At 40.8% G+C, this 16,339-nt stretch overlaps 1 protein-coding gene across 50 annotated transcripts in view; it reads right to left on the reverse strand.

Moving 5' to 3' along the window:
* CAPRIN2 (caprin family member 2) overlaps window positions 1-15,806 on the reverse strand; it is a 43,980-nt gene extending 28,174 nt beyond the window's left edge. For 18 of the 50 annotated variants that reach the window (XM_069489955.1, XM_069489952.1, XM_069489949.1 and 15 more), the window contains exons 1-4: window positions 15,555-15,806; window positions 14,206-14,421; window positions 12,282-12,344; window positions 2,214-2,300 (exon numbers count right to left, since the gene is read on the reverse strand). Coding sequence is in view for 37 of the 50 variants with exons in the window: in XM_069489922.1 (XP_069346023.1) it covers window positions 2,214-2,300; window positions 12,282-12,344; window positions 14,206-14,382 (327 nt within the window). In the remaining 13 variants the exon portion in view is untranslated. Of the gene's footprint in view, window positions 1-2,213; window positions 2,301-12,281; window positions 12,345-14,205; window positions 14,492-15,554 lie in introns of those variants that run through there. The other 32 variants (XM_069489951.1, XM_069489945.1, XM_069489947.1 and 29 more) reach the window with 6 other exon arrangements.
* Between the last annotated feature and the right edge of the window lie 533 nt (window positions 15,807-16,339).

Here is a 16,339-nt window from a genome sequence, read left to right on the forward strand (position 1 = left end):
CTTAAAATGATGAATTCCTATCAAGAGGCAGAGTTCATCTCATGAAGATGAAGAATGTGGATGAGTTGAAAAGGAAGGCTTCCAACTTTAGTTTGAAGGGAAAAAAGAAAATGTCCACAAGTGGCCAGATGTAGTGGCTCATGCCTATAATCCTAGCACTGTGGGAGGCTGAAGAGGGAGGATCACTTGAGGTGAGGAATTTGAGACCAGCCTGAGCCCTGAGCAAGAACAAGACCCTGTCTCTACTAAAGATAGAAAAAATCAGCCGGGTGTGGTGGCACACACCTGTAGTCCCAGCTACTCAGGAGGCTGAGGCAGGAGGATCTCTTCAGCCCAGAAGTTTGAGGTTGTAGTGAGTTATGACGATGCCACTGTACTCTAGGTGAGATGACAGAGTGAGACTCTGTCTCAAAAAAAAGAAAAAAAAGAAAAGAAAATGTCCACAAAACTGGCTATCACAGAAGAGGTCTGACAAAAGAAAAACTTTAGTAAAAACAGAGCCCAAAAGTTATCAGGAAAAAAAAAACTGAGCACTAGCAAGCACCTTTAGGGTCTTGATTCATTAAGGCAAGCTCCAGAGTACTTTATTATCTCACTTAAAATCAAAGTACAGGCAAGTAAAAATAGCCTCATGAATAGCAACAAAATTTGGTGAGTTGTGAGTTACCTCTAGACTATAGCCATGGAAAAACATAAATAGATAAGATACTATACATGGTATAGAGAAAAAAAACACCACTGTTTTAGAGGCAAAGAGTACCTAGGGTCCTATCTTGGCCCTACCACTTACTGGCCTTTGAATAAGTCCCTTTTGTTCTGAGCCTCATATTTCTTATATTTAAAATGGGGCTATTTATATCTACTTGAGCAAGAGCGAGACCCCGTCTCTACCAAAAAAAAAAAAAAAAAAATAGAAAGAAATTAGCTGGACAACTAAAAATATATACAAAAAATTAGCCAGGCATGGTGGCGCATGCCTGTAGTCCCAGCTATTTGGAAGGCTAAGGCAGCAGGATTGCCTGAGCCCAGGAGTTTGAGGTTGCTGTGAGCTAGGCTGACACCAGAGCACTCTAGCCTGGGCAAAAAAGTGAGACTCTTTCTCAAAAAAAAAAAAGAGTTAATTGACATCCAGAAGAAAACAACTCAAAACTGTATTGCAATAATTAAGATGGTAGATGGTAGGAAAACACCAAAAAAAAAAAAAAGAGAGAGACTATCTTACGAGGCATGTTTCCCACCCCATGAATGAATTTATAAAAAAAATTCCTCAATTGTTGGTCCTTTAAAGGTCCTTCTAATGCTAAGATCCTGAAACAATGAAGAATACTTCATTAAGGAATGCTTAAGACTTCATAATTAATTATTGATTAAATTTGTCAGAGATAAAAGTTTGAGGTGTCAACACAGAGGACCTAAAAAGTAGAGACGCCAGATTTAACTCTATTTAACATGAATCATAAATTTTCCTGGTAATAATTTTCATGCTTTCAAAAACAGTACCAATTCTATGTTTCCTCATATATTAAATAATGCTAAACTTACAAGCCTATGTTATGTAAATTTACAAGCCTATATTCAATTTTTTTTTTTTTTTTGAGACAGAGTCTCCCTCTGTCACCTGGGCTAGAGTGCCATGGCGGCAGCCTAAGCTCACTGCAACCTCAAACTCCTGGGCTCAAGCAATCCTCCTGCCTCAGGCTCTTGAGTAGCTGGGACAACAGGCACATGCCACAACACCCAGCTAATTTTTCTATTTTTAGTAGAGACGGGGTCTCACTCTTGCTTAGGCTGGTCTCAAACTCCTGAGCTCAAGTGATCCTCCTGCCTCGGCCTCCCAGAGTGCTAGGATTGCAGGCATGAGCCACCACGCCCAGCCTACCTATATTCTAAAAATAGTGACATTCTATATTCTAAAATTAAGTTTTTATTCCCCTTGTCAATTATTTCTGTAATTCCATAATGAAATAACACACATTAAATAACTAATATTTTATTCACAATGTCTCATATTCAGATGCCATCTGTGTTCCCTTGAGACTACAGAAATCTGAAAAAACTAGTTCTTTATTAGCTATTCTCAACCTCCTATCACCAATAAATTATCAGCAGAAATGAGATGGATGGTAACCAAACACAATTATTAAACCTGATGTTTTTTTTTCAAGATCAGTGGTTTAAGCCGGTTTCAGGAAAAGCAAAGAAAACATACTCACATCTAGGCTCAGTCCAGAAAAGGTTTTCTGAAGCTCCTTGGCAAATTCCAAATTATGTAGCACTTCCTCATATTTCTCTACTGCTTCCTACGAAAGAGGATGAGAAAACATCAATTTTATGACCTTCTAAGTATAAATATGTGAAAGTAAGTGTTCCTTAAATACAGCAGAGGAGATTTAAGACTTTATGAACTAGCCGTTTACTATACATATACAGAAAAGCACTTACCTAAAGAAAAAGTAGGGAGAAAGAATATCAGTACAAGTTATGTAAGGTTATATTTAAAAATTCAATTTTAAAGCTAGAAATTTAATTTTTATATCAGAAATCTGAGCCCTAATTCAACCCTAGCTATAAAGTCTAAGGTCAGAGAGGCCTGTGGGTTTTAATAGCACTGAGCCAATGGGATTCCTCTGTCAATAGTCATTCACTACTCAAATGTATTACACAAGTAGCGTAGTGAGTATCACACAGATGAACAAGCAACTTCATGACATTTATAATATGGTGGAAAAGACTTGTAAATAATTACCTATAACAGACAAAATTAAATAAGTATTGTAATAGAAATAACAAGCAACATCCTATAGGAAATTTAAAAGACCAAATTTATTTTTAAAAACTTCACAGATGAACAAAATTGGTAATTAGATAAAAGGGGTTTTTCATGGGACATAACTAACTCAAATCTATATGGAAAAAGAAAGGACCAATCTGAAATAGAACAAGGTGGGGAATTTGCCCAGTCACATAAAGGCATGTTATAAAGCCTCAGTAATTAGAATAGTATAGTAACCCACTCCTAGATAGCTACCCAAAAGAAATGAAAACATATGTCCACATAAAGACCTGTATGCAAATGTGTATAGCTGCATTATTTACAATAGCCTAAAATAAAAATAATCCAAATATCTAGCAACTGATAAATGGATAAGCAAAATGTGGTGTAACAATACATGGAATACTAGTCAACAAAAACAAATTAAATACATGCTATAACATAGATGAACCTCAAAAACATTATGCTAAGAGAAACAAGCCCGATGTAAAAGACCATTTTATGTGAAATGTCCAGAAAAGACAAATTTATAGAACTAGAAAGCAAATCAAGGCACAAAAGAGAACTTTGGGGGTATAAGAAATATTTTAAAACTGGATTGTGGTGATAGTTACATATTTATATATATATACAAATTTACTATAAATCACTGAATTGTATGCTTACAGTGGTTTTATTTTGTGGTGTGTACATTATACCTCAATAAAGCTGTTGAAAAAAATAGTCTGAAATATTAAGTCTCTATAAAGATATAGAGCAATAGGAACTCCTATGTACTACCAGTATTAGTATAAACTTGTGCAATAATTTTGGAAAACAGTTTGGCATTTTTACCTATGAAGTTAACTATGGGCATACCCTACAGCCTAAGGATATATACTCTGAAAAAATCTTGCACTTGTCTTTCAGTAACACACATGAGATTGCTCAAAGTAGAACTGTTCATATTATAAAAAAAAAAAATAAGAACTCAAGCATCCATCTATTTGCAGACTTCTACTGAGTAGCAAAAAACAAATGAAACATAGGCACTTGCATAGAAATAGAAAATCCTAAACATAATGAGTGAAAAAGACAAACTACAGAATATACAGCATAATACCATTTATTATAAGATACAAAAATGCAACTCTAACAAATTTAAGGGTAACAAACAAGTACTATTAAAATACAAGCAAGGGACAAGTTTGGGGTCATGCTTACAGGAAAGAGAAAGTACAGAACTGGAAAAGAACTTCAACACTTTTGGTAACATACTATTTGAGTTGAGAGGTGGGTTCTGCTGCTTGCTTTATTATGCTCTAACTTTTTGCAACATTTTATTTGGACCATATATTTTATAATGAAAAAGGGGCCGGGCACGGTGGCTCACGCCTGTAATCCTAGCACTCTGGGAGGCCGAGGTGGGCGGATCGTTTGAGCTCAGGAGTTCGAGACCAGCCTGAGCAAGAGCGAGACCCCATCTCTACTAAAAATAGAAAGAAAATTATATGGACAGCTAAAAATATATATAGAAAAAATTAGCCGGGCATGGTGGTGCATGCCTGTAGTCCCAGCTACTCGGGAGGCTGAGACAGGAGGATTGCTTGAGCCCAGGAGTTTGAGGTTGCTGTGAGCTAGGCTGACGCCACGGCACTCACTCTAGCCTGGGCAACAGAGTGAGACTCTGTCTCAAAAAAAAAAAAAAAAAAAAAAAAGAAAAAGGTAGAAGCCTTCCGGCTACAGAAACAAAAACGGGCGGATAACGTAACAGAGTATATGGTCCTCAGAGGAATGTAAAACTAGAAAGAAATACTCCCCCATATCCACTCCCAAATGGTACTAGATTCGACTCAAGAAAAGCAGCGTCAGATGGGAACTACCTCAACTGCCCAGCATTTAATGCGGACCTAACCCCTTTCATTCCTCCTTTCTTTACACAGTGAAGAAGGTATCCTTCTACCTGTGCCCTGGATCCTGTTCAATTCTGCTTTCATAGGAAACCTTACTTTATAATTCCCTGTTTTACTGTCTTCTAACAGTAGTTCAGAAGATGATCTTAGAGAGCCTCCAATATGCTAAAGATTCTGAAGAGGATTTAAAACTTTTGAAAGGAATAATATAATGATTGTTTCAAGAAAAGTAGAGGCAATAGGACTGGTGAACTGGAAAGTAAGGTCCCAAGATAAGGATATCAATGAGGAAGCTTAAATACAATTTAGGTGGCTTGCCCAGACTAGGCCAACAGCGATTGATCTACAAAGGAAAGAAGATTCCATACATATGAATTTATCACAGATGTATTAAATATAACACAGGCTCAGAGCTTAGCAACAAGGGATAGGTATTAAATCCTAATTCTTTTTTTTTTTTTTTTTTTTTTTTTTCTGAGACAGAGTCTCACTCTGTTGCCCGGGCTAGAGTGCCATGGCGTCAGCCTAGCTCATAGCAACCTCAGACTCCTGGGCTCAAGCGATCCTCCCGCCTCAGCCTCCCGAGTAGCTGGGACTACAGGCATGCGCCACCATGCCCGGCTAATTTTTTTCTACATATATTTTTAGCTGTCCAGATCATTTCTTTCTACTTTTAGTAGAGACAGGGTCTCGCACTTGCTCAGGCTGGTCTCAAACTCCTGACCTCGAGCAATCCTCCCACCTCGGCCTCCCAGAGTGCTAGGATTACAGGCGTGAGCCACCGCACGGGGCCTAAATCCTAATTCTTTAACAATACTTCAGTAGAACCAAAAACATCAAGCATCATCCTTGCCTACTGCTTCAGAACTCACTTGAATTTTGGTTCTCCATTTCAAATCCAGATCTGAACCAAAACATATTAAAATTACAAATGTGACTCTAAAAACAACTTCTATTTGAAAGAGAAATGTAGGTTTACATTACCAATCTAACATAAAACTTATATAGCTTAGCTCGACAGGTTACTTAAGAGTTGCTATTCCAGAGGCTACAAGAGCCATACAAACCATAGAAAGTTTTATTTACAGTATTACAAATATCTGTTGAGTTAAAGAAGAAAATCACGCTGAAGTTATAAAACTTCTCACAAATATTGAAAATATAGTATCAAGCCTAATACAACTAAAGCAGTGCTTGAAGGAAAATTCATAGCCTTCAATGAATTTTAGAAAATGAGATTTTCATAGTTAGAAAAAGCAGCGAATAAGCCAAAAGAAAGCAGAAAGATGAACTGAGTAGAAAAGATACAAAGTGGAACAAAACAAATTCAAAAGTTGATGGTGGGGGGAAGTACACCACTAGATAACTTCAGAATAAACTGAGGCAATAAAAGCACACAAAATTAGAGACAGAAAGTAACCAGAAACAGGCTGTATTGAACTTCTATTACAAACTACTTTGCCCCAATCTATGCGAACAAATTTTAAAAACTGGATAAGTGATTTTCAAGAAAAATAGAGAATTTCAAAGAGCTCCAACCCAAAAAAGAACAAGGTTCAGATAGTTTCACTGAAAAAATCATACTTTTAAAGACTACGTATCAGAGAAACACTGTCATGAAATTTTAAAAAAAAGGAAGAGTAGGCAGAGCATAGAGAATTTTTAAAGTCAATGAAACTATCCCATATGATACATTTTGTGGATACATTTGTATTCATCAAAACCTATAAAATGTACCACTCCAAGAGTGAACCCTAATGTAAATTATGGACTTTGGGCGATGATGATGTGTCAATGGATGTTTATCAAAAGTAACAGACATACTTCTCTGGTGAGGAATGTTGACAGTGGAGGATGCTGTGGATGTGTGGGATGAAGGTACATGAGAACTCTGTACTTTCTACTCAATTTTCCTGCAAACCTAAAATCATTCAAAAAATGAAGCGTGTTTAAAAAATAAGAAGAGGCAAAATTAAGACCCCCAAAAACTGTCTATGATAAGCTAAGTTGTATAAAAAATGAGAAGAGAGAAAGTAGGTAGGAGGGAGAGTATTTGTTTAAACAGGCTAAAAGAAATTCTGGAAGGAGACATAAGAATCTATTAATACCAACAATCATTATATATAGTAAGATAAGAAATGAACAGAGAAAGAACAGGGGTTAAAGAAAAACATCTTTTTTTAATATTCCCTAATTTCTGAACTATGTGAAGTACTACCAGTTTTAAAAACTAAACTTAGAGCTTTTCAATTAAATACTACAATATAGGCATACCTCATTACTTTATTGTGCTTTACAGATATTGCATTTTTTGCAAATTCTAGGTCTGTGGCAACCCGAATTAAAAAAGACTATCAGCGCCATTTTTCCAACAGCATGTGCTCAACTCTGTGTCTGTCACATTTTGGTAATTCTCGCAATATTTTAGACTTTTTCATTATCGTTATGTCTGTTATGGTGATATGTGATCAGTGATCTTCAATGTTACTATTGTAATTGTTTGATGGCAAATTTAATCAACAAATGTTTTGTGTGTTCTGACAGTTCCATTGACCAGATAATGTTCCCCTGCATCTCTCCCTCTCCTTGGGCCTATTTCCTGAGACACGACAATATTGAAATTAATTCAGTATTGAATCCAGTGGCCTCTAAGTGTTCAAGTACAAAGAGTCAAATGTCCTCCACTTTAAATCAAAAGACAGAAATGATTAACCTTAGTGGAAAAGGCATTTCAAAAGCTGAAATAGGCTGAAAGCTAGGCCTCTTGCACCAGTTAGCCAAGTTGTAAACTCAAAGCAAACGTTAAAGGAAACTAAAAGTGCTACTCCAGTACACACGCACACAATTAAGAAAGCAAGAGTCTTACTGCTGATATGGAGAAAACTTTAAGGATCTGGATATAAGCCACAAAATTCCCTTAAGCCTAATCCAGAGCAAGGCCCTAACTCTTTTTAATTCCATGAAGACAGAGAGGTGAGGAAGCTGCAGAAGAAAAGTCTGCAACTAGCAGAGGTTGGTTCGTGAGGTCTAAGAAGCCAGCTCTACAACAAAAGTGCAAGGTGAAGCAACAAGTGCTGATGTAGAAAATGCAGCAAGTGACCAGGAGATCCAGCTAAGATAACTGATGAAGGCGGCTACACCAACAACAGATTTTCAATGTGGACAAAACAGCCTTCTGTTGGAAGAAGATGCCATCTAGGACTTTCATAGCTAGAGAGAAGTCAATGCCTGGCTTCAAAGGATAGGCTGACTCCCTCCTAACGCAGCTGTTGACTTTAAATTCAAGCCAATTCTCATTACCATTCTGAAAAAGCTAGGGCCCTTAAGAACTATGTTAATCTACTCTGCCTGTGCTCCATAAACAGAACAACAAAGCCTGGATGACAGCACATCTGTTTACTCTAAGGTTTACAGGCTAGTTTAAGCCCACTGTTGAAAACTACTGCTCAGAAAAAACAATTCCTTTCAAAATATTACTGCTCACTGACAATGCACCTGGTCACCGAAGAGCTCTGACGGAGATATGCAAGGAGATGAATGTTGTTTTTATGCCTGCTAACACAACATCCGTTCTGCAACCCATGGATCAGAGTCATTTTGACTTTCAAGTCTTCTTATTTAAGAAATACATTTTGCAAGGCCATAGCTGCCTTACTCTGATAAATCTGGGCAAAGTAAATTGCCTTCTGGAAAGGATTCACTATTGTAGATGCCATTAAGAACATTCATGATTCATGGAAGGCCTCAGTATCAACATTATCAGGAGTTTGGAAGAAGATGATTCCAACCCTCTTAGATGACTTGGAGGGGTTCAAGACTTTGGAAGTAACTGCAGATGTAGTGGAAATAGCAAAAGAACTAGAATTAGAAGTGGATCCTGAAGATGTGACTGAATTGCTGCAATCTCAGGATAAAACTTGAACAGATGAAGAGTTGCTTCTTATGGACAAACAATGAAAGTGGTTTCGTGAAATGGAATCTACTGGGAAAGATGCTATGAACATTGTTGAAATGACAACAAAGGATTTAGAAATATTACATAAACTTAGTTGATAGAGCAGTGGGAGGGTACTAGAACAGATTGACTCCAATTTTGAAAGAAGTTCTACTGGGGGCAAAATACTATCAAACAGCATCACATGAGAATTAATGCGGCAAGCTTCACTGTTGTCTTATTTTAAGAAATTGCCACAGCCACCCCAACCTTCAGCAACCACCACCCTGATCAGTCAGAGGCCAACAGCATGGAAGCAAAACCCTTTAGCAGCAAAAAGATTACAACTTGCTGAAGGCTCAAATGACCATTAGCATTTTTTAGCAATAAAGTATTTTTTTATTAAGGTATATACATTGTTTTTTTAGACATGCTGCTACTGCACACTTAACAGACTACAGTATAATGTAAACATAATTTTATATGCAATAGGAAACCAAAAAAATTGTCTGGCTTCATTGCAATATTCACTTTACCATGGTGGTCTAGAAGAGAACCCACAGTGTGTCCAAGGTAAGCCTATACTAACAAGAGTTCTCGTGAGTATTTTTTCTTCTGTCCTAACTGCATTTTCTAAATTTTCTACCTTAAATATATATTGCTTGTATGAAGGGATGTGATTTCTCAAAAGTGCCACAAACACTTAAGTTTAGTCACATCTAAAGACCTAATCCTCATTTTGTATTTAGTAAATCTATATGTAGTAAACACTTTACACGCCTACTCTAAGCACTAGTAATAAAGCACTGAACAGACAAAATCCCTACTTTCATGGAACTTACCTTGTAAGGGTAGGAGAGAGACAAACAATAAAACTTCATAGCCTGTCAGAGAAGTGCTAACTTCTATTAAGAAAAATAAAGCAAGGAGGCCCAGGGCAGTGGCTCATGCCTGTAATCCTAACACTCTGGGATGCCAAGGCAGGAGGACTGCTTGAGGCCCAGTTCAAGACCAGCCTGAGCAAGAGCGAGACCCCCAACTTAAAAGAAAAGAAAAGATAAGATAAGAAGAAAAAAGAAAAGAAAAGAAAGAGAAGAGAAAAAAGAAAAATTAGTTGGGTGTGGTGGAGCGTACCTGTAGTTCCAGATACCCAGGAGGCTGAGGCAGGAGGATCACTTGAACTAAGGAGTTCGAGGTTGCAGTGAGTTATAATGACACCAACGCACTCTAGCCCAGGTGACAGGGCGAAACCCTGTGCACCCCCCACCCCACCCCCAAAAACAAGAAATAAATAGAAAAAGAAAGCAAGGAAAGGAGCTAAGCAGTGTGAACAGGGGCGTGAGGCTATGGTGTGGTCAGGACAGGTCTCACTGAGGTGCCCTTCAAATAAAAAGGTGAAGGAAATTGAGAATTGAGCCACTTAAACATCTGGAGAAACAAAGCATCCCAGGCAGCAGGAAGAGCATGTGCAAAAGCCCAGCAGGAGAAGAGAAGCGTGCCTGGGATGCTGGAAGACAGAAAGGCGGCCAGTGTGGCTGGACTGCAGCTAGTAAGGGAGAGAAGTGCAGGGAATGGAGTACGATGTGAAGGCAAGCGGGGAGGATATTTAGCAGGGCTTTGTAGACCACAGTAAGGACACTTTTTATCACCCTGATGGGAACCAACGGGGATTTTCGAGCAGAGGAATAACCATCTGACTTACATCGGAACAGGATCTCTGAGGCTACTGTGCTGAGAATGGACTTTGAGAAGATGAAATAGAAAAACCTGTGAGGAAGCTATCATGGTAACACAGATGAAAGATGATGTAGCTTGGACCAGGACAGCAGAAGTGGAATTTATGACAAATGGTCAGATTCTTGATTTATTTTGAAGGTAGTATTGACCGGACTTGCTGAGGAGCTGGATGTGAGGTATGAAGAAAAAGAAGATAAGAAATTCTCCAAGGTGTTCGGCAACTCCATCCTTCTAGTTGATCAAGCCATCAACTTACGTAGCAAAGATTAAAAGAGCAGGTTTTGGGGAACAGGAAGAAATCAGGAGGTGTCAGACAGGCAACCGGACATAGGAATATAGAGTTCAGAGAACTGATCTGTTAACCATATAAATTTGGCAGTTGTCAGCATATTACTTGAGAAATCAAAGTTCATGTATTTATTATGTGTTATAGAAGCAATATGTGGCTATAAATACAGAAATGAAATACTGAGATTAAAGTTTGCCTGGTGGAAGCAATGAAATACAGCACATCCTTGACATTTCTTAGAGAGCTACCACGAGAACTTCCAATCCTCCCCACCCCCATGTTTCCCAAAAATAAAGAACACTACTCTAATAGGACACTTCATTCCAGGATATTTACACAAAGAAAAGTTTTATCACTTTAAGAGTTATTGAACACACCATGACTACTTGAAAACAAAGCCACTTTGAAATGCTGGATGTCCAGCTAAGTCCTCTCACCAGCTAAGTGAGCACACTATTCTCAGAGCTCACACAATTCAAATCTGCGCCTCAGCAAAATTATAATTTACTACATCACAAAAATTCTGGGTCAGTGAAGAACAGTCAATAAGGCAAGGGAAAAGTCCTTGAATGCCAGTATCTCTGATACATAACCAAAAAATTTAATTGAAATGATAAAAGACAATAGACCCAAAAGCTAGATCAAATAACTTTTAAATAAATTTTGTTCCTTCTTAGCCAGGAGATGTGATCAGGTCAAAATGGCAAACATCAATGAAGCATTTTTTTTCTTTCCATATTGCAGAAACTCTCCTTCACAAATAAGATAAAATTTGCAATTACCTGGTATACTATGGACAAGTTCAATGATGTTTAAAAAATTGTAAATAATCTAATATTTATAGTAAGTTTTTTCTTTTTTTTTTTTTTTTAAAGACAGTCTCGTTCTCTCGCCTGTGGCTAAAGTCCAATGGTGTTATCATAGCTCAGGGCAACCTCAAACTCCTGGGCTCCTGCAATCCTCCTGCCTCAGCCTCCCAAGTAGCTGGAATTACAACTGTGCACCACCATGCCCAGCTAATTTTTTCTATTTTTAGTAGAGATGGGGTCTTGCTCTCACTCAAGCTGGTCTCAAACTCCTGACCTCAAGCAATCCTCCCTAGACTGCTAGGATTACAGGCATGAGCCACCATACCCGGCCAAAGCCAGATATCAGATCAGCACACCTCCTGAGAGGGGACGTGGCAATCCAGGATAGAAAAGTAGGGAGAAAACATGAAAAGAATTAAGGAGAAGCAACTGGAGAAAACTGAGGCAAGCTACAACAAACATACTTTAACACTGTAGAGCAGAAAGATGTCAGGTTTAGAATATACCAGTAAAAAGCTGAAAGCTGGACTATTCCCTTCTCTTCACCTTCATTCCACCCTAGCATTAGTTTTAATTTCAGTCTGTATGGTAACTCAGCAATAGTCTACATTTTCACTCCTATCTAACAATCTAACCGCCATCCATGCCATCGACTAGTACAACAGACAGTCAAATCCAAGACCTAACAGGCAAACAGACAAAAAGTCTTTTTGAAAAGTCCAGTGGATTCTAACTCTCTTTTTTTTTTTTTTTGGCCTATAATGTCTGTGGTCCCACTAAATCCATCTAGAATTTTATTAAAAAAAGAAAATCAGCAAGTCTGACCTAAGGATCATAAGCCACTTACCAACTGGTCTGGATTAAGTCGCTCTCCACTTTTCAGGCGATCCTTATAATCTTCCAGTTTGAGCTACAAAAGAGAAACTTGTATCTACTATAGTCTGATATAAAATGTTGAAGCAAATAAACTAAATGCCAGACCTTGTTTCTATGAAAACGAAGAAGCTATCAGTCTGCAAGAATATCATTTTACTACAAGGCAAGCAGCAATTGTAAACAAGTTCCAGTCAAGGGGAAAAAAAATACACAGAATAATATGAATCTGGAATTACAAAAGTTAAGCAGTGATAAAACCCTTTTCTACTTACCTAGTTAATCATATGCCCTAACCCAGTGGTATGGAATCGGGGGCAATTATGTCCCCTGGGGATATATGGCAACATCTGGAGATATTTTTAGTTATCAAAACTTCGGGACGGGTAGGAGGGCAGAGAAGAGTGCTACTGGCATCTTGTGGGCAGAGGCCAGGGATACTACTAAACATTCTAAAATGCACAGGGCAGCCCTTTACAACAAAGAATTATTCAGCACAAAATGTCAGTGGTGTCAAAGTTGAGAAGTCCTGCTCTAACCTCATGCGTAAACTATTAGTTCAGTTACCTGATGAATTATGTGGCATTTCCCAATAGGAAACTTCCCACTAGAAGTACAGAAATGTAAAAGATGTCTTTTCTAGCATTATAGTAACCTCAACTTGAAGCTATTTTTCATATTAAATTTGATATTTAAGGAAATACTTAAAAAATAAATTGCATTTATTGGCCCCATAATAATGACACAAACCCCCTATGGTATTCTAAAACCATTTTTTAGGCTCCTCCTATATTAGCTTTACAGTCTTAAAACGCTTTCTCAGAAGTTTGGAATGAAATACTGGTACTATCAGATAGGTATCCAAAATTAAAAAGGAATTGTAGTTAAGCTAGAGAGTGTAAGTATACATATATGTAGTTCCTCCACTTAAGGAAATCTCCTGTTTTGACTAGTTCTCATAGTGGTAGGGAACTTGTGCTGACCTGGCACTCTCACCTTACCACACTTGTGATCAACTACATGCATTCAAAAGATAAACTGTGAGAGCTACAGAGAAGCTATTAGCAACTGGCCCTTCTTCAGTACTTTTCTGGCTTTAAAAAAAAGGAAAAGAGTCAACCAGACTCTTAAAAATATCTTCATACTCCTCCATTAAAAGCAACTTTCTTAAGGTTTAACTAGGTCTTGGCACAAAATATTTAAGAGCACATAGGTCCAGACAGTCAGTCAACCTTACCTGCCAAAAACAGAAGAAAACCATAAAACAACAAAGCAACATGCAGTACTGATTCACAGGCTACATGACTCAGGAAATAAGGAAGGATTTAGATTTCTACATCAGCATTTATTGTAACATTAGGCTGATTATAACTTCTGGGTCTCTTTCCAAGGCTGTCTACAATGCTTTCACCTACTAATCTTAAACCCTCAACTAACAACACAAAAATTACTGCAAAAACACTTTCTAGTTCTACCATGACTAAAGCTTCCAATGACTGCAGCAGCTATACTGCAATATCAACTGCTGCAGAAAGTCACAAGGAAAACAAGCTAAAAAAAATCAGGCCATTAACTCATCTACGAAAAGAAACATTAATACTACACTCAAGGAATTAATCTGACCTAAAATAGCTAGCTCTTAAAGTATTTCAGTAGCAGCATGCATAACTTTACTAAGAAGAAGAATTTTTATTCAGCTGTATTGACAAATGAAACAAAATGTTTAATACTTCCAATATTTAGCCTGCTTGTTTAATTATTTTCAGGCAGCTACATCCCAAGGTTAAATTTTTAGGAAGGAACACTTACAAGCCCTGATTAAAAAAAAAAAATGTTAGCTCTTTAACCCTTGCTTAAGATCATGTACATACAGGGCTGGGAGGAAAAAAAAAAGTTACCTTCTTTTTCTCGATGTTTCTAATTTTGTGTTTAAGGCATATGAGTCCATTATCAATATAGGTCTCATACGCCTGGGAAGGAGATGCAGCAGCACTGAGAGCAGACTGCAGGGGGCTCAAGGCCCGCTGGCGTTCCCCATGCTGATTGTGGTTCACTTGGGGCTTGGCTGACTTCATATTCCCCTCTCTTCCCTCTTCCGAATGGCCTGAAGGTGACTGGTAACCAAAAGGGGATGAAGAGAGTTGCACCATTGAAACAGATGAGGCTGAAGAGGGTGGAAAAGTTAAGTATAAAATTAGGACTACAGGGACACAGCCAGGCATTAACTTCCCTGGAAAGTGTAGACTCCCTCCCTTAAAATTCTTTTCCACAGAAATGAGCTCAAAAGCCAACGGTGCTTCAGATACTGCACTTCCATCCCACCACTTTTAAGGTAATTAATGCCAAGCACTAGCCAATAAGGTCAGCCTTTACGTAGGCAGAAACTACAATATGGAAGATGTTTCCAGAAATTCGATTTTCCCCACAGTCAGGAAGAACTGCTAATCAGCAATGGCTTCGGAGCGCCTCTCTTCTCACGAAGGCAAACCACATTCTGAATAACTCCCCCGGAACAAGTGATGACACCAGAAGAATAAGCTTTCCACATTGGGACCTTCAGGCAGCCACTCGGAACTCTTTGCGTGGTCCCTCGCCACCAGCCCCAACCCCAACAAGAACATTTAAAAGAAAATCCCAAACACAATTCTTTCCTGGCTCTCACAGGCTAAGTGAACCAGCAGCTTCTTGAACACGGATGCCTAACTTCCCTCGGATTGCTCCGGGGCCTGCGAGGCACCCCATCCCTACTGGATATTTGTAGCCTGGTACTCTCAACGTGTGAGCACCCCGAGTTGATTTCTGGCTGTTTTATTTAGATCAACCCATAACCACTCACACCCAACCGGTTTAAGAGCTCATTCTAGCGAGTCTTCCACTGCCCTAATCAGCGGCCCTTGGGCACCGAAGTGTCCGTCCCTTCACCTCCGGGCACCCGAGGTATCCCTCTCACTCCCCCAAGGAGCAACCCCAAAGCAAGGACATATCAGGCCCCGTGCGCGAGCGCTCATCCCCTCTAGTCCCCCAAGGGGCCTGCGCGAGGGGCACCTCTACCGAGCGGTCACCCGCCCCCGGAAGGCACCGACCCCCACCCTTCCCCCAGCCCTTGGGACGCTGGGGCCACTTCTGCAAGGCCCCTGGGGAGGCCGACCTGGAGGAAAACGCACGAGCCGCGGCCCCCCAGGACCCCGCCCCGCCCCGGGGATGCCCGGCCGCCCACCCCCCCCCACCTCACCGCAGCCGCCCAGACCTGCCCACCCTCGCCGGGCCGACCGCGGCCGCCGCCGCAGCCCGGCTTCACCTCCCCAGGCCGCCGAGGCCGCCGCTGCCGCAGCCCGGGCCCGCCTTCAAAAGCCGGCGGGAGCCAGGAGAGCTGCGGAGGTGGACCGGCGCCACCCCGCACTCGCGTCTCCTCCTCCTGTCTCCTCCCTCTCCCCTCCCGGTCCTCGCCCGTGGCGTCTGCGGCGCCGGGCGCTCCGCCGACTCCGCCGCTCGCGCCCAGGCCCGCCCTTTCCGCCGCGCGCGGCTTATATGGGCCGCGCCCCGTCCCGCCCCTGCCCGCCCGCCGGCCGCCGCGGCCCCGCCTCCTTCCGGGGCCCCTTCCCCGGCCGCGGCCGCCCGGGCCCGCGGGGCGTCCCTTCCGGGCGGGGGCTGGCGTTGTGTCGGGGGAGGGCGCGTTCTCCCCGCCACTGCGCAGACTGCGGGCACCAGGTGGGCCCGAGGGGACACCCAGCGCGGCCGAGCGCTGAGCGGCGCAGCCCTGCCCGACCTTGCTGATTGCGGGCAGCGCCGATTGGCTGCGCGACCTTGAACAGGTGATTTCTATCGCTCCGAAAGGGCAGCGCGCGCTTGCTGGAATTGCCGGATAAACCGAGCTTGCGGCTCTGGTAGTTTAGGTGGGCGCTCTTGAAATGTGGGGGCGCCTTTGCCCCCGCAGATAACACCCTCCACTGTAGGAGAGGGACAATCGCCGTTTCCTCACAAAGGAGTCATCCTGTGAGAGCAGAATGCCCCAAATCAGCATTGCCATAAAGA

The sequence above is a fragment of the Eulemur rufifrons genome, chromosome 16, assembly GCF_041146395.1.
Source record: "Eulemur rufifrons isolate Redbay chromosome 16, OSU_ERuf_1, whole genome shotgun sequence".
In the NCBI taxonomy this organism is placed as follows: Eukaryota; Metazoa; Chordata; class Mammalia; order Primates; family Lemuridae; genus Eulemur; species Eulemur rufifrons.